The sequence below is a fragment of the Molossus molossus genome, unplaced genomic scaffold (assembly GCF_014108415.1).
Source record: "Molossus molossus isolate mMolMol1 unplaced genomic scaffold, mMolMol1.p scaffold_m16_p_4, whole genome shotgun sequence".
Classification (NCBI taxonomy): Eukaryota; Metazoa; Chordata; class Mammalia; order Chiroptera; family Molossidae; genus Molossus; species Molossus molossus.
In genome coordinates, this window is record NW_023425377.1 from 55,814,942 (window position 1) to 55,832,235 (window position 17,294).

At 48.5% G+C, this 17,294-nt stretch overlaps 1 protein-coding gene across 2 annotated transcripts; it reads left to right on the plus strand.

Annotated features, from left to right (window-relative positions):
• The first annotated feature begins 1,945 nt into the window (after positions 1–1,945).
• On the plus strand, positions 1,946–16,856 carry GRM6 (glutamate metabotropic receptor 6). Of its 2 annotated transcripts, XM_036241438.1 has the most exons (11): positions 1,946–2,056; positions 2,298–2,894; positions 5,673–5,889; positions 6,193–6,328; positions 6,945–7,099; positions 8,099–8,239; positions 8,341–8,541; positions 10,316–10,461; positions 10,548–11,171; positions 13,473–13,784; positions 14,481–16,856. In XM_036241438.1, exons 2-11 carry the CDS (start codon positions 2,391–2,393, stop codon positions 14,676–14,678), a joined length of 2,634 nt encoding a protein of 877 aa, XP_036097331.1. In that variant the 5' UTR covers positions 1,946–2,056; positions 2,298–2,390; the 3' UTR covers positions 14,679–16,856. The 2 variants fall into 2 exon arrangements, with proteins under 2 accessions (XP_036097331.1, XP_036097330.1); XM_036241437.1 differs by having other exon boundaries at positions 1,946–2,894.
• Positions 16,857–17,294: the final 438 nt, after the last annotated feature.

A 17,294-nucleotide genomic window follows, 5' to 3' on the forward strand; every position in this document is an offset into this window, starting at 1 on the left:
TCCATTCTCCCTCCACCTCCTTGGTAACCCCTCCCAGCAGCCTCTGTTTGCTCAACCTCCTAGTTGAGACGTTGGAATGCCTGGGGCTCCATCCTCACCCTCTGCACAAGTGAGCTCATTCATCCCAAGACTTTAAATCCCACACACTCCCTGTTGCTGCTTCAGCTTTATCTCTTGCACTGGCCTCTTCCTTCAATTCCAGACTCATGAATCCAACCATAAGCTTGACATATCCCTTTAAATCTCAAATAAGATTCTCAACTTTCCTGTGTCCAAAATCAAACTCTTATTTTCTGCTCTCCATGGTTCTGCTCTGTCCAGGTCCTTGTCCTCACATTTTCAGGGATGCTGACCCTTCTCTCGGTTGTCCGAACTATGGTGCTTTCTTCCCCCTCACCTCATAGCTAGTTCTCCCCATGCCTGGAGCCCACCTGCTTCTCTCCCTTTTACCTACAACATGTTCTCAACCCCTCTTGCACCATTGTGAAGTCTTCTGCTCCTGCTTGCTGATGGTCCTTCTTCACTCAGGAGCCACAGGGATGCTCTGATCCTGTGAGTTGGGAACCCAATCTGTGATGTCAAATGTGGCCCCGTCTGACCAGTCCTGAGTGGGGAAAAGCTATAAAGTGGAGTGCAAGCTCAGCTGCTGGCCCATTCACCTCAAATGCCAAGTTTGTACAGTTAAAGGCCCCATCCTTCCAGCTTTTAAAAATGAGTACACATGCTTGAGCCAGGCCTCTGCCAAAGAAAGGTGCTTGGACAGCTCTAGAAACAGATACTATATGTGTTGGGGGAAGAGAGAAGGATGACATGGTTTTCATTTGCTCCCACTGCCAGCTTTGACCAAATTCCTGTGGCCACCCTAATCCACCCTGTTTAATAGAGCCCAAGCCAGCTCAGGCTTCCCAGGATGAGTCTGCTAATCCCTGGGGCTGAGAGCTCACCACCTGTTTCCAGGATACCCTTTGCTCTCTCGGCCTCAGGGAGCCAAATCTGGGGCCTCAGACAGGGATAATGGTGATCTTTTGACCAAGCCCCCTCACCTTTGGCCCTCAACAATGAGATGGGGAAACTTAGGTACAGAGAGTCTCACATGGTGTGAGTCACTGCTCCCAGAGCCCAGGAAGGCTTTATAATAATGACTAGAAAAAACGATTCCTTGGGGCTCCCTCATCAGCTGCAGGAGGTGGGGGCAAGTTGGCCGGTCCCCCCCTTTATCAGAGGCATGTGGGTTTGTAGTTTCACACTAACCTGGGTGCAAATACTGCTGCTGACACATGCCAATAGTGTGAACCTGGACAGGTCACTTAATTTTTTCTGGTCTCTATTTCCCCCTCTGCAAAATGCGGCTGGTGGTAAAAGTCTCTTCTTTGCAAGGTTGTTGTGGATGTGTTAAACAGAGTCCTTGCTAATATTAAAGGTTGGCTGGCTCATGGTTCCTTCCTGCCCAGCCCCGTTCTCTCTCCTTCTGTGCAGGCCCACTCAGCTCACTCAGCCTGTGCTCCTTTCTCCTCTACTCATGGATTTACTGCAGGGTTTTGCAAGGAAAAAGTTGGGGAGTACCTTAGGCAGCTGGAATCAAGAGACTGGTGACCAGGAAAGAAAGGGAGAGAAAGACAGAAAAAAGATAAGAGACGGAGAGACAAAGAAAAATGGACAGAGAGACAGAAAGAGAAGAGAGAAGGGGAGAGAGGTAAAAGTAGAGACAGAAATAGAGAAACAAAGATACCAAGAGACAGAGAAGGACAGACTCTGTGTGTGTGTGTGTGTGTGTGTGTGTGTGTGTGTGTGTGTGTGTGTCGTGCGCGCGCGCAAGAGACAGCCCATAGAAAGACAGTCAAAGAGAGTCAGGTCAGACACACATCAAAAGACAGGAAAGAAACAGACCCACGGAGTAAGAGAGACAGGGAAAGGAGTTGTGGAGAGACTCAATACTTCACACACCTCTGCTCAGGAGGGCCCCTCATCCCTTCCCCACAATCCTTAAATCCCCTCTCACTCGGCACCCTCAGCATCTGTCACAGCTGCTTCCTGACCCAACAGCGGCTGGCGCTGGGTGAGTGTGGCTACAGAAGCGAGCTTGGGTGTGCGCTGGGGATGGACTCCAGGAAGAGCGGCCCGGGGCTGTCGGGAAGGGGAAGGCTGGTGCGCTGGAGACAGAGGTCAGGCAGGGGAACGGTGTGATGAGGTTCAGAGGGTGTTGAGAGCGAGAAGGAGGCTTGGGACAGTGGCAAGTTGATATCCCACCCCTTCTCTGATCGGCTCAGCCAACATTTACCGCGTGTCCCTCTCCCTAGCCCCTAGGCGCCCGTTTCCCCGGTTCTCTCCAGCCAGGCACGCAGAGCGTTCCGGTTCTCCCCATACTATCTCCTCCCGCAGCCGGTGAGCCTATGGCCCGGCCCCGGAGCATCCTGGAACCACCGCTGCTGCCGCCGATACTGGTGCTGATGCTGGCACAGGCGGGCCTGGCGCACGCGGCGGGGTCGGTGCGCCTGGCGGGCGGCCTAACGCTGGGCGGCCTGTTCCCGGTTCACGCGCGGGGTGTGGCGGGCAGGGCGTGCGGGCAGCTGAAGAAGGAACAGGGAGTGCATCGACTGGAGGCCATGCTGTATGCTCTGGACCGCGTCAACGCGGACCCGGAGCTGCTGCCCGGCGTGCGCCTGGGAGCGCGGCTTCTCGACACTTGCTCGCGGGACACGTACGCGCTGGAGCAGGCGCTGAGCTTCGTGCAGGCGCTAATCCGCGGTCACAGCGACAGCGATGAGGCAGCGGTGCGCTGCCCCGGCGGCCTTCCGCCGCTGCGAGCCGCGCCCCCGGAGCGCGTGGTGGCTGTCGTGGGAGCCTCGGCCAGCTCCGTCTCCATCATGGTCGCCAACGTGCTGCGTCTGTTTGCGGTGAGGTCCGCTGGCCGCGATCGGTATCCTGCCCCTCCCTCCGGTCCTCGTCCTTGGGGTGTCTGAGGTCTAGTTTTCTTGCAGAAATCACCCCAATTCACAAACAGAAACAGTTGCTTCAAAGAAACCCTGTGGGTCAAGCCAGACGCCTGCCTGAGTTAGGTCCACCCGAACACTGCTGCAGCCTCCCTTTTCTGTTCTGGCGCCCTCCCGCGCCTGCCATCCGCACACAGCCTAGAGTGTAAGGAAAACGACCTTCTCAGCTGACTTCAGGGCACCCTGGACTTTAGAAGCCATTTAGCTGATTGTTCCTGTGTCCTACTTTGAGGCACACCCTGAACAACTGGGCATGGAGGTCCTGACCCTGGACCTGTGAAGAGCTATGGGTGACAAGGAGCAAATTTTCCTTAAAACCAGGGCCCTCCTTCAGGTGGGCAACAAGTACCTGGCTGCTCTAGGGGTGGGTAGGTCTGTAAGGACCTGTACCTCACTCCTCTTTTTTTTCCTTTATTGATTTTAGAGAGAAGTGAGAGGGAGAGATAGAAACATCGATGAGGGAGAACATCGCTTGCCCCCCCCCCCCTGCATGTCCCCCACTGGGGATCTGGCCCACAACGGGGGCATGTGTCCTGACTGGGAATTGAACCAGCGACCTCTTGATGCATGGGTCGATGCTCAACCAGTGAGCCACACCAGCCGACCCTCACTCCTCTTTTTGATCATCATTTAAATTCAGTTTCAGAATGCCTGTCTCTAAAGGTCTCTTAAGGGGCCTGTGAAAGGCAACAATGGAGTCTCTTTTCTAGAGTGCTCATCTGCAGTGCCCTGTCCTATAGGAGAAGCTTGGACTGGCCTTGCCATGCCCTCACCTCTTGCTGTTTTCTGTGGAAGGCAGCACCTTACTTGCAATCTGATGGGTAGTGATTTGGGGAGCCACAGGAATCAGGGATTAGGGGGCCTTTGGCATTAGAGTTCGGGGTTTTCTGTGCATTCACTGGAGAGTGAGGCTTCTGAAACAGTTTTTAGTGGGATTTCATGAGGGGGTTATCTCTGACCTTTTATCTTTCTGAGAATAGAGGAAGGCTTTGCTTTCATCTGGCTAGGCAAGGGACCTCTGCTTCTTGAGTTTCTCTGATGCACCCAAGAGTGGCATCTGTTTCTACCCCCATAGCACTAGGTAGAGGTTTTCCCTGCCCCCCACTCCATCATCTGCACCCACTTAATCTTTCCCACCCCAGTTTCTGCTGGATGGTAATGTTGGTGTAGAGCATACAGACATACAGACGCACTTTCTAGTTGGCACTGAGAGGTTATGTGGCTGCCCAGTGTGTGTGTGTGTGTGTGTGTGTGTGTGTGTATTTGAGGGGTGTCTTTGTCTCCCCGGCTCATGTCTGTTCACATCTGTGGGCTCTACCTCTTTTCCTGCCTGGAGCTCTGGTTTCTGTCTTTCTCTCTCTAGGTCGGTGCAGCATCTCTAACTCAAGGGCCTTCAGGGTTCGGGTGAGGACTGTAGCTGAGTAAGCAGGACCCTGTGAGCCCAGGGCCTAATGGTACCAGTTCAGCTCAGGACTGAGGTGGTGCTACATCCCCAGATTTTAGATATTGGCTATGAATTTAAACATTAAAAAAAATAAACACAGTGCACAAAGCACAACCATGGGCCTGATTTGGCTCCCTGCAACCTGTTTTCCAGTTTCTAGCCCAGAAGTGAAGATGAGAGTTTCTGAGTTCATTTCTCAACTATATCCTGTGCTCTCAGGCATTTTAAATGAATTTTCCCTAAGGAGGGTCAACCTGGAAGGCTTTTCTGTAGCTTGAACTAAAGTGTGCAGAGTAACTACAGCACTACAGCCAGCAGGCCTTTCTCTGCCTCCTTTTCTCTGATTACCCTTTTCTTTGTCTTTCTTGTTTTTCCCTTTCTACCTCCTTCCTATCTTTCTTCCCTTTTCTTCCTGCACTACCTTCCTCTTAAAATAGATTTTCACACTCCACATTTTCTTTCTGCCCTGCTTCAAACAACTCTGCCCCACCTAGACCAGCTCAGCTCCCTCCTTCTAGAACCCTCCCCTTCTCTGACCTTCTCACTAGCTCCCACTTGATGACTATGTCTTTTTTTTTATAACGTGGTTCTAATTTGTCCCTCTGTCAGCTAGCCTCCCTCTTCTTGGCTTCCTCAGCCTTCTGCTACTGTTGTCCCCTCTTTCTTCACATGTGCTGCTCCACTTCTCTTGGATCAACTCAGCTTATTTATCTTTGCCAATAATCACTCTAATGCACACAGATAAACCCATTTCCAAGCAGACCCCTTCCTTAGGCCAAACACAGCCTTGAATCAAATGCCACTCCTCAGCTCCCTCTGACCTGTGTTCTGACTTCTCCTGAGGCTGCTCCCGCCCACACAGGCTGCCCCTTTGTGTGAAATAGGAAAACTTGTCTCCTAGGAGCTGACAAGGATATTTCTTTCCAGGGCAGACACAGCCTGTGCCTAGAGGCTAGATTGGCTGCAGGCTGGATTTGAGCTCCCAGCACTCTTTTGCTCAGACATACTCTCCATAACTAGATGGGGTGACCCTGCCCTCTCCCTTAGATCTACCTCCCCTATTTCATCTGACCTATTCATAAGATGTCTTTCCCCACACCTTTGGGCCACACCTGCTGGTTCTCAGCTCCCAACGCCAAAACTTCAGTGCTCCTACCTGCGTCCTGGGTCCCCATTGCCCTCCCTACATGGGGTCACTGATCCACTATCTACAACTCAGGTGTCCTTTCCCCCTCCAGATCCCCCAGATCAGCTATGCCTCCACGGCCCCTGAGCTCAGCGACTCCACACGCTATGACTTCTTCTCCCGTGTGGTACCTCCTGATTCCTACCAGGCCCAGGCCATGGTGGACATCGTGCGGGCATTGGGATGGAACTATGTGTCCACGCTGGCCTCCGAGGGCAACTATGGCGAAAGCGGGATTGAGGCTTTTGTGCAGATCTCCCGAGAGGCTGGTGAGCTGGGGCAGGAGGGTCAGAGGCACCAAGGAGCCTACAGAGGGATGAGCCAGGGGCCATGAGACAGAGATACCGGATCCATGGTGTAAAGCCTGGATGGTGTCTTCTATCAGCGGGTGTCCCTTTCCTTTGGAGGACTCAGTCTTGACTTGTGGCCTAGCAGGCAGGACCCAGTTTAGGCTACTCCAGTAGAGCCCCAGACAAGGCCTCTGAGTGATCACACTACAAAGTCATGCACAGTGGTAGCCCTGATGGGTGGTGGGATGGACAAAAGCTGACTTTGGCATCCTGGACACCCAGGAGGAGTCTGTATTGCCCAGTCCATCAAGATTCCCAGGGAACCAAAGCCAGGAGAATTCAACAAGGTGATCAGACGACTCATGGAGACACCCAATGCTCGTGTCATCATCATCTTTGCCAACGAGGATGATATCAGGTGGGATGGATGGTGCCTCAGTCACTGTTCTTCAGAAGCTCTCCCTGAAGGCCCTGCTTTATCTTCTCACACATTCCCCACATGCACATCCTCCCTTCCTCCCTTTCCCTCTTTCTTGCTTCCCCTCACCCAGCACACTTTTCCTGCTGCCATCTCTGCCTGGTGTCCTCATAAATGAAGCAGGCCTGTTCTAGGTAAAGATGCTCTAAGTATAGCCAGGGAAACACACAAGCATACATGTCTGTTTTTATAATTCACAGTGGGTGAGACCTGTGGGCAGATCTAAGTGCAAAATATGAGCATCAGGGAAGGAGCCCTGGGGGCAGAGCTAGCAGGAGGCTCTGCAAGAGAAGGGAGGCCCTACTGCCAGGCAGTGTGAAGTGGGTTACAGTGCATAGAAAAGGAGGGCAAACCTGGGCCAGGGTCTGGATAGACATACCCTGAGAAGCCCAAGGTAAGTGTCCTAAACACTCTACACTCAATTTTTTTCTGATAAATAAGGGTCTGATGAGTGATGTGGAATGGGATCTAAGGAGAGAAAAGAATGAGAATTGACCAGGGGGAAGTTGGAGGAAGATCTCAGGCTTTTAGTCACCCCCAGCCCTGTTTGTACCAGGAGGGTCCTAGAGGCTGCACGCCAGGCAAACCTGACTGGCCACTTCCTGTGGGTTGGCTCAGACAGCTGGGGAGCCAAGACCTCACCCATCCTGAACCTGGAGGACGTGGCAGTGGGGGCTATCACCATCCTGCCCAAAAGAGCTTCCATTGATGGTGAGTGTAAGGATGCCCTCCTCTTCTTTGTCCCTGACCCCAACTCCATCCTTCCCCACCATCCCTCTTGGGGCACTCATTTCTCCCGTTGGTTAAATTATACTGTGATCCAAGTCCCTTCTAAGATTCCCAGGTTCTATGATTCTGAGACTCTGTCAGTACATCCCTCCAAGCAGTGTTTGAATAAGCTGGCAAAAAAAGGAAAGCACACTCACCGTACCGGGTAAACAATTGTTAGTGTGTGTTTTTCGTTGTTTTATTTTTTAATTCATCACCTGTACTCCTCATTCTGTCAAAGGTACTATGATTTCAGGGTGAGAGTGAGAGGGAGAGAAACCAAGGATGTGGGACATATTGTCCTATTGCTCAAAGTAATGAGGCCTCCCTACCTTTTCCCCCTCTCACCATCCTACCTGTGAATATCTGGAAGAATCTAGCAGGGATGTTCACTTTCCAACCATTTTGCTCATTTCTCCAAAGGCCAAACTGAAGACAACTTGATGTGGGACTTCAAGGCTATTTAAAGCATAGCCCTCATAATGCTGAACCCTGACACCCACACTGATACCTGTTGTAGATGTATACCCACCTTCATATCTCCCCCCCCCATTAGAATGCATTCAGTTGCAAGTAACAAATTAGACTGAGAATAGTTTTAGCAATAAAAGCATTTAATCACAAGACTTCAAATTTCTCAAAGCCCTGAGCTCTGTCCACCCTTCTTTTTCACTATCCTCTGTGGTTGCCATGTGTCTTAATTCTGTGGCATCATATTTACAAAGTAGCTGCTGAAGTTCCATCCATTACATGTTCACAGCAGCATCCTAACCAGGTAAGAATGTGCAGCATTCTACCTTGGAGCCCTAAATGTCTTTGAACTCACAGGCCAGAAGTTGGTCACATGGTCATTTCTAGCTGCAAAGTGAGCAAGTGGTGAAGGGACACAGAAGAACTGTGGCTGGCTCAGATGGTTGACATCCTCCTCTTCCTCCCCCTCAGGATTTGACCAGTACTTTATGACACGCTCCCTGGAGAACAATCGCCGGAACATCTGGTTTGCAGAGTTCTGGGAAGAGAATTTTAACTGCAAACTGACCAGCTCAGGTACCCAGTCAGACAACTCCATCCGCAAATGCACAGGTGAGAGCTGCAAAGGGTGGTAAGAGAGGCAATGGAGATGGTGGGGGACCAGGTTAGACATATGGGGGCCAGGCACACTTCCTCTGGCATTCCTAGGACAGGTGAGGAACGCATTGGCCGGGACTCTACCTACGAACAGGAGGGAAAGGTGCAGTTTGTGATTGACGCAGTGTACGCCATTGCCCACGCCCTGCACAGCATGCACCAGGCACTCTGTCGTGGGTATACAGGCCTGTGCCCAGCGATGGAGCCCACTGACGGGCGGACACTGCTGCAGTATATTCGGGCAGTCCACTTCAATGGTGAGTAGGTACCAGAACCCCTAGCGGGAGTGAGGGGAAGTCCCCTGAGATCAATTTCTCTGAGGGATCTGGGACAGTCAGGAGCCAAGGCATGGGAGAGGCAGCACGGTATAAGGAATACCTGGGCCTGAGAGCTGGGGACTTGAGCCAAGTTTTGGGGACCACTTTTTTTTTTTTTTCTAAACAAAGTATAAGAAACAGCATTATTCAAATAATTATATTTTTTTACCCTAGTCCAAGACAGGTAACAAATCTTATTTCCAAATGGATCATCTTAGCCACAGAGAACCACAGAACACACCTCGTGTTGGGGACCACTTTTTAACAATCCTCCATTCCCAGACTTTAGCACCCCCTGCCCCAATTTGAAAAATTCGGGTGTTGGGGAATTTCTCTGACTCCTTCTGCCCTAAACCCTTAGCAGGTCACACACAACTATTACCTCCACTGCACAGAGCTTGGAGGTATCTGATCTCTCGAGGCACAGTGCAGACAGTGAAGAGGCACTGCCTATAATGTGAACATGCTGCCCACTGTGAGTCTCAAGCTTCCAAATGCCAGCCCAGCTAGGTCCTGCACTGGCCTGAGCACAAGGCATAAGTCTGATGTGTTCCCTGGTACCAGCAGAGGACCTGGCACATAGTCAGGGCTTCTGAAAAGGCCCAAATGGACTTGCTGTGCTCATGCTTTGTGGGGGGAGATACACTTTTTGTACAATTACTATCCTTTAGAAAATTAAAACTCTATTTGTCCAGCAAACATTGAGTGCCTTCTCTCTGCCAGGGTCTCTGCTAAATAGCACAACTGAATTTCACTCCAGACCAGCATTACAAGCTGATACAACAAGCTTCCAAAAGAAATAAAGCTGATTGTTCAAATTAGTACAAATTTCATGTCAAGACTCAGACTTTTGTGCAAGTCTGAACTCATCCCTTCACCTGGAAAGTTAAGCTTTCTATTGTCATATGGCATATTTACCATCTTAACTACTTTCAAGTGTACAGTTTAGTTGTGTACATTGCTGTGCAACCAATCTCCAGAACTCTTTTCATCTTGCAAAACTGAAACTCTCATCCCATTAAACAACTTCCAATTTCCCCTCCCAAACCCCTGGCAATTACCATTCTACTTTCTGTCTCTGAATTTGACTGCTTTAAATACCTCATAAGGGTGGTATCATGCAGTATTTGTCTTTTTGTGACTGTCATATTTCACTGAGCACAATGTCCTCAAAGTTCATTCATGTTGTACATGTGTCTGAATTTTCTTCCTTTTTAAAGGCTGAGTAATATTCCATTGTATGGATAGACCACATTTTGTTTATCCACTCAACCCCCAATGAACACTTCCACCTTTGGGTTGTGAATAATGCTGCAATGAACATGAATGTACAAGTATCTCTTCGAGTTCTTGTATTCAGTTCCTTTGGGAAATGGAATTGCTGGGTCATGTGTTAATTCTATGTTTAGTGTGTTGAAACCCACCATACTGTTTTCCACAGTGACTGCACAGTTTTACATTTCTACCAGCAGCACATAAGTGTTCCAATTTCTCTGTCTTGTGGCTGTTCCTTGATATATTTTGCTGTTTAGACTCCTCTTGGGCAGGAGGTGGTATCTCATTGTGGTTTTGATTGCCATTTCCTTGATGATGTTGAGCATCTTACATGTGCTTGTTGAGCTCCTCCTTTATCCTGGCCGGGCCTTTGGCCTCTCTAGGAGGCTGGCTTTAATGGGTTGGAGAAACAGCTGAGGATGCCAGGCTCTCTCTCCAGGCAGCGCAGGAACCCCGGTAACGTTCAACGAGAATGGGGATGCGCCCGGGAGATATGACATCTTCCAGTACCAGGCGCCCAACGGCAGTGCGGGCAGCGGTGGCTACCAGGCTGTGGGCCAGTGGGCAGAGACGCTCAGGCTGGATGTGAGTGGCACGTGAGCTTGGGGTGTGGGAGGCGGGCCCGCCAGTCCTGGCAGTGGAGGTTACAGGCTCTGTGTCCCATGTCACAGGTGGACGTCCTGCGGTGGTCAGGAGACCCCCGGGAAGTGCCGCCGTCTCAGTGCAGCCTCCCCTGTAGGCCAGGTGAGCGGAAGAAGATGGTGAAGGGCGTGCCCTGCTGTTGGCACTGCGAGGCCTGTGATGGGTACCATTTCCAGGTGGATGAGTTCACATGCGAGACCTGCCCAGGGGACATGCGACCCATGCGCAACCACACCGGCTGCCGTCCCACGCCCGTGGTGCGCCTCACCTGGGCCTCGCCCTGGGCCGCCCCACCGCTCTTCCTGGCGGTGCTGGGCATCACGGCCACCACTACAGTGGTGGCTACCTTCGTAAGGCACAACAACACACCCATCGTCCGCGCCTCTGGCCGTGAGCTCAGCTACGTGCTGCTCACTGGCATCTTCCTCATCTATGCCATCACCTTCCTCATGGTGGCTGAGCCTGGGGCAGCCGTCTGCGCTGCCCGGAGGCTCTTCCTCGGCCTGGGCACCACCCTCAGCTATTCTGCCCTGTTCACCAAGACCAACCGCATCTACCGCATCTTTGAACAGGGGAAGCGCTCTGTCACGCCCCCGCCCTTCATCAGCCCCACCTCGCAGCTGGTCATCACCTTCAGCCTCACCTCCGTGCAGGTGGGTCCCCAGGCTCCCGAGGTGCTGGGCAGGGGAGGGGGAGCACTGACCTCTACTCACAGAGTCATTCTTCTATTTTGGAAAAAATATATAGCCTCAAGAGATAGAGCCCTACCATTCTCCTGTAAGGAGAACTTGGTTAAGAGCAGCATATTTCCACTTCGTCCTGGAAGGAAAATGGGTCAGTAGGGAGGTAGCACCAGCAATGAAATTAGTTTCATACACTGAACATGCTCTTCCACAATTTGGCTCCCATATAAAATAAAGCAAAGACATATCTGATGAATTTTCCTCAAGCAAAGAATCTGTTTCCATAAAGGGAGTTACTGCTGCCCAGTGCCTTGTGAGAGGCTCAAGCCCCAGTGATGTAATTAACCATGGAGTGGAGCATCCTGTTCCATAAATGGCCAGATTTCATGATATATGGGCAACAAAAGCAGGGTCCCTTTGGGTTTTTCTCTAAGACAGTACTACCACAGCTTTGGAAATGACTGCGTGGTTTCAAAAATCCTGGATGTTTTCTGTGCAAAGGGTACTAGGAGAAAGGTGTGTATGACACTGGAGCCAACATGCTCTCCACTCCAAGTGAGTCCTTCTCCCTACCCAGCCATGCGTGCACCATGTTCATTCTCACCCATAGGCCTCAGTCCATGCAGTTCACAGCTAGAAGATGCTTCCTGCATATGCAGGGCATGAGCTTCCTCTATGAGGGCCAAAATATCAGTGCCTATACCCAGCTCATCTAGAAAAAGCATCTCATTGCCTCTGTGCCTGAATACCCCATGGTGAACCTCACTCCAGGACAGAGATGCTTAGATTACATTCAGTGTCCCCCACAGTATGCACTCATTTCCACAAACCCTGAACCCTTTCAAAGAGGCATAGTTTCAACTTTACTAGGTTATTTACCAAAATGATGCATGTACAGTGGTTTCTCACTGTTTCAATTTGTTTCAACCTCATTTCTAGGTCAGTGGCCTTTGAAGTGTCCTTTTCTGTAGCATGCTTGTCCCTATGCTTTGATCATTTTCTGTTATTTTGTAGGAGTCAGTTACATGTGTTGGATCCTAATTCTTTATCAATTACAGGGGATTCAAAATCAGTAAACTGCATTTTGTTTGCTATTCCTGCATGTCACAGACCTTGAGTTTTGCTTTCTCATGGGAAACTTTTTTCCCCACCTGGAGCCTTGGTCTAAGAAAAGCCTCCATGCTGCCTTCCTGGACAGTGGGTGCCGTGACTTTTATTGTCCCTTGTTCATGAAGCGGCCGCCTTTTGGATAATCACAAAAAAGGTGTTCCTTCTGATTGTACAAATTATTACAAAACATCCCTTTCTCCAGGATCACACGGCTGGGCTCCAAGTGCACAGAACCACTTGACCTCCCCACACCCTCCCCCTAAATCAGGCACACTTGTGCAGAGAATGACTTGCATGAACATATGGACAGCCCTTTCAGGGTCCTGACTTTATGCAGGTGTTTTATTTCCTGCTCCCCAGTTGCCCTTGGCTCAAGGTCATGTCTTCTGTCACAGAGAGAATTGAAGCTCCATCTCCTCACTATTAGGACTTGTGTCTTACTCTGATAACGTCTCAGCTGCTCAACATCAACTCCTGACATTAGGGCCTCTTCATTTTAGGTTGTACTATGCCTTCACACATAATTTCATTACATCCTGTTGAACAGTTCTCTGGATGTAGAGAAGGAAGGGGGTCCTTAGGAACTAGGTTTTCTATGCTGCTAGATGGGAACAAGCTAGTGTTTCACATTTACACAATGAAGGTGATACTGCCTACCTGGATGTTGTGAGAAGAGAACATCTCTGCTGAGCCTGGCCCTAATCAGTGGTATATGCACTGTTTCCCCTCCATGCTGGCATTGTGTTTTTTCAACAGATGATGATGATTCCCATTCTATAGATAGAGAAGATTTACTTAGGGTCACAATTCTTCAGATTTTTCCTGCAGTCACTGCACCTTGCAAGGCTCAGTGAGACATTGGTAATAGTTGGAATACAGGAAGAGGATGTCCAGGGGCCCCTTACTTAACCAGCCCTAATTTTGGGAACACGTACCTCCAATGCAGCCCCTTCTCTCCACTGGAACATGTCACAGTCCTTTGCCTGGGTGTTCCCCTCCTAGAAGGCCCTCGCCTCTCCATGGTGGCTCTCTCAGGCCTAAGTAACACCCCCCCCCCAACCCTGCCAAGTAGGTCAGGAGCCTCAAGGGGACCCTAACCTGCAGAGACTTCAGTTGGTGGCCAGTCTGAGTGTGTCCCTGATATGATATTGGCTCCTGTAGGTGGTGGGAGTGATGGCATGGCTGGGGGCCCAGCCCCCACACAGTGTGGTCGACTATGAGGAGCAACGGACAGTGGACCCAGAGCAAGCCAGAGGGGTGCTCAAGTGTGACATGTCAGATGTGTCTCTCATCAGCTGCCTGGGCTACAGCCTCCTGCTCATGGTCACATGCACAGTATATGCCATCAAGGCCCGTGGTGTGCCTGAAACCTTCAATGAGGCCAAGCCCATTGGCTTTACCATGTACACCACCTGCATCATCTGGCTGGCTTTTGTGCCTATCTTCTTTGGCACTGCCCAGTCAGCCGAAAAGGTAAATTGGGGTCTCCTGTTGGTTTTGCTACCTCATTTCTTTCCTGCCTATCCACAGACAGAAGGGCTTAATTGTCCCAAGAGCTGTGCCACTCATACGAATTGATTGCTTGGTTAGTTGATTTATTAAGGTACTTAGATACTTGTTTGTCTTTCTAGTTGCCCTCTGCTTGTTCATTCAGCCATTCATTCATCCACACTTCCAACCATTGGTTAACTTTTCATTCAATTATTTCTTCTTATACTTTCTATTTCCTGATCCATTAATCTATTGATCCATTTGCTTGATCATTATTCACTCATCTATTCATGTGCAAAGAACATTTGTTTATTCATCCATGTATTTTCTCACTTGCTTCTTTATTTAATCTCAGTTTGTTCATTCATTTGTACATTTGAAAACATGTTCATTCATTAATTAATATTGTCTAGCACATTTTAGGCATATGGACCATTTCCCCAGTATCACTCTCTATGAATGAAATTGTCTTCCCTCAGTTACCAGTCCATTCAGTGCCATGTCACCCACCCTCCATCTTGTCTACACTAGAGCCACATCATAACTATCACTTCTTCATGCCACAGGACCTTTAATTATGTAGTTGTCCTTTTCTAAGTGCTCATCCCCAGGCTATGTGGAGGTGGGGGTGGGAGAGAACAGGACTGAGTCCCACCTGGTTCTTTCTCCATGCCTCAGATCTACATTCAAACGACCACACTGACTGTGTCCTTGAGCTTGAGTGCATCAGTGTCCCTTGGCATGCTCTATGTGCCCAAAACCTACGTCATCTTGTTCCACCCGGAGCAGAATGTGCAGAAGCGAAAGCGGAGCCTCAAAACAACCTCCACAGTGGCAGCCCCATCCAAGGGTGAGAACACAGAGGCCCCCAAGTAGTGAGAGGGGTGAATAGGATAGTTGTTCCCTCTCTCTTCTTTTTTTCCCCTTGCTTCACAGTGTGAGCTATGAGGAGTCCAGGCCTGCAGTGAATCAGAGGAGGAGTTCCATGGAGGCCATGCCTAGTAGGACCTATCTGGAGGCTGGCCTCCAAAAGAGCTGGACCCATAAGCCAGTTTTATCTGTGCTTTGCTGTGCATGTTGGCATCATATTTTCTCACTGCAGACTAGACTTTCTACTGACAGTGGGAAATGGCCATTCAGAGGTTTCTACTTCTAGAAAGGGAGTGAATAAACACATTCTCTGGTTTGAAGTTGAGAGGTTGCAATGACATTCTGGGCTTGGCCTAGTGTGAGTGAGATTTCCATTCCTTGATCAACCACCAGAACTTAGGTATTGAGCTGGGTGCGAGAATGTTTAGACCCCGGAGTGAAATATGGCACTGGAGATGGGAAGAAGCAGTTTCCACAAAAGCAGATCCGTGGGTCTGTATTCTAGACTGAGCAACTTGGTCTCAGAGGAATGGAGCTTGGGTGAGAGCCCTGTGAGAGAAGGTGAGCCTGCAGGGACAGGGGAGCCAGCAGAAGGGCCAGGTGCATCCCACAAAGTTACTTGTGTAAGGGCATATTTCTTGGAATCTTGTCCCCTGGGATCCGAGGAGTGCCACATTCAGAGTACAGCTTTTTTCTTTTCTCATCTGTACTCCTTTAAATGACCTCTAAAACATTAAGAAAAAATCAGATGCACTTGTGTGGCATAAGTGGTGTGAAAATAAGCTAACAAGGGTAGCATTTGCCCTCCTCTGATGCCTGAGAGAGATTGAATTCAGGAGTTCCAGGGTGGGACCAGTGACAGAAAGAGTTGTGTTCATGGTGAGGATTAATTACAAGTGGATAACATAGGCTGGATATAAAACTCTCTTTTTTGCCAATACTCACTAGGGAGTCCCCTTTGAAAGGCAAGCATAGGCATGGGGAGGAAGATGCTTGTGATACAGATGCGTGAGTGTTTACTTTTCAGTTTGTTTGTTACACAAAGCTTGATTTAAATGACAGAACTTTATTTCTTTAGGGTAGAATTTAAATTGAAAACTGACTCTATTACTGTGAATTCTCTAGTATCTAATGTGTGGCACTGATTTTGAAGATCAACCACACCTTATACAGCATAGAGACTATTTCCTATACAGAGTCTCCAGTACATGAAGGTTTTGACTAGGTGTTTCTGCATTCTTAAAATTAACAGGGCTTCTCCTCAAAGTAACATACCGATTCTCCTTCCTCACACACATTGCATTCCCAGGGTTTGTTTCTCTGCAGTGCTAATTATGAAGTTTTATACATTGCTGAATGCTTTCCAAAATTCATTATTTCATAGGGCTTCTTTCTTGTGTGGGTTTTCTGATGTATAATGAACTGTAGGGGCTCTTTTTGCTGAAGGTTTTTCCATATTAGTGCTTTCATGGATTTTTTTCTCCTAATATGAACTTGTAGAGAGTCAATGAGCTCTGCTCTCCCAATGAAGGTCTTCCTGCATTTACTGTTTTCGTGGTGTTGCTCCCAGTGTGAATTCTCTGATATGCTATGAGTCTTGGCTTCTAGTTGAAAACTTCCACATTTGTTCATTTTTTGTGTGGTTTTCCCCATTCTGAACTCTATGACTCAGAGTTCGAATGATTTCTTAGTAAGAGCTTTTCCATATTTGGAAGACTTCTTTCTATAAGATCTATGATGTAAGGTTTCTGACTGTTTACTACACTCATGTGTTCCCTTTCTGAATTCTCAAATGTATTCAAAGGTTTGCTTATGTCTGCATAAGTTCTCTGCCTTTGATCATTTATTTGATGCCCAGTGAGCTTCACAACTTCCTGAAGGTTTTACCCTATTTAAATACATACTTTTGCATTGTCTGGTGTCCAATCAATCAATTTGAACTAAATAAAGTTTTTTCAAACTTATGGAATTTATAAGGCATTCTTCCTGCATGGTTTCTTTTATGTTGAATGAAAGCTAAGCTATACTTGTAGGCTTTCTCACATTCATTACCTCAAATGATTTCTCCCCAGTATGAATTATATGTTCCAGTGGAAACAGGTTCTGGATTGGAGACTTTTCCACACTACAAACACAGTATTTATCTTCAGTATGTGTTCTTTAAAAGAGAGTAAAATATCATTTTGACATAAAATTTTACTTACCTATTTGTAAGGTTATTACCTGTGTACAGTGTTTTGTGACTTGTATAGGAGGGCCTTTTTTATAATAATTATATTCTTATGCCTTTTCATAGTGTGAATTTTTGACATATTTATTACATTTATTACAGATTTGTCACATTTATTACATTCTGTATTCTTTAGAAATTGTCCTTACATTCATTACACTTATTGTCTCTCACTTTATTCAATGATTCTTGTTAAAGAAATGTAACTTTCCCCAAAAGCTTTCTGTTGCTTTTTTAAAATATAGTTTTCAGACTGACAAACCTCAGAGGAGGGGAGCCAGAGGGAGGGAAGAGATAAACCAAAGAACTTGTATGCATAACCAATGGACATAGACAACAATGTTGGGGGGCAGGGATTGGGAGGAGGGTGTCAATGGAGAAAAAAGAAGAAA

Coding starts and splice junctions, on each gene's coding strand:
- GRM6 (XM_036241437.1), top strand. CDS start 2,391: ATGGCCCGGCCCCGGAGCATCCTGGAACCACCGCTGCTGCCGCCGATA. Junction 6,329..6,944: donor GCCAACGAGGATGATATCAG/GTGGGATGGATG, acceptor TGTTTGTACCAG/GAGGGTCCTAGAGGCTGCAC. Junction 10,462..10,547: donor CAGAGACGCTCAGGCTGGAT/GTGAGTGGCACG, acceptor CCCATGTCACAG/GTGGACGTCCTGCGGTGGTC.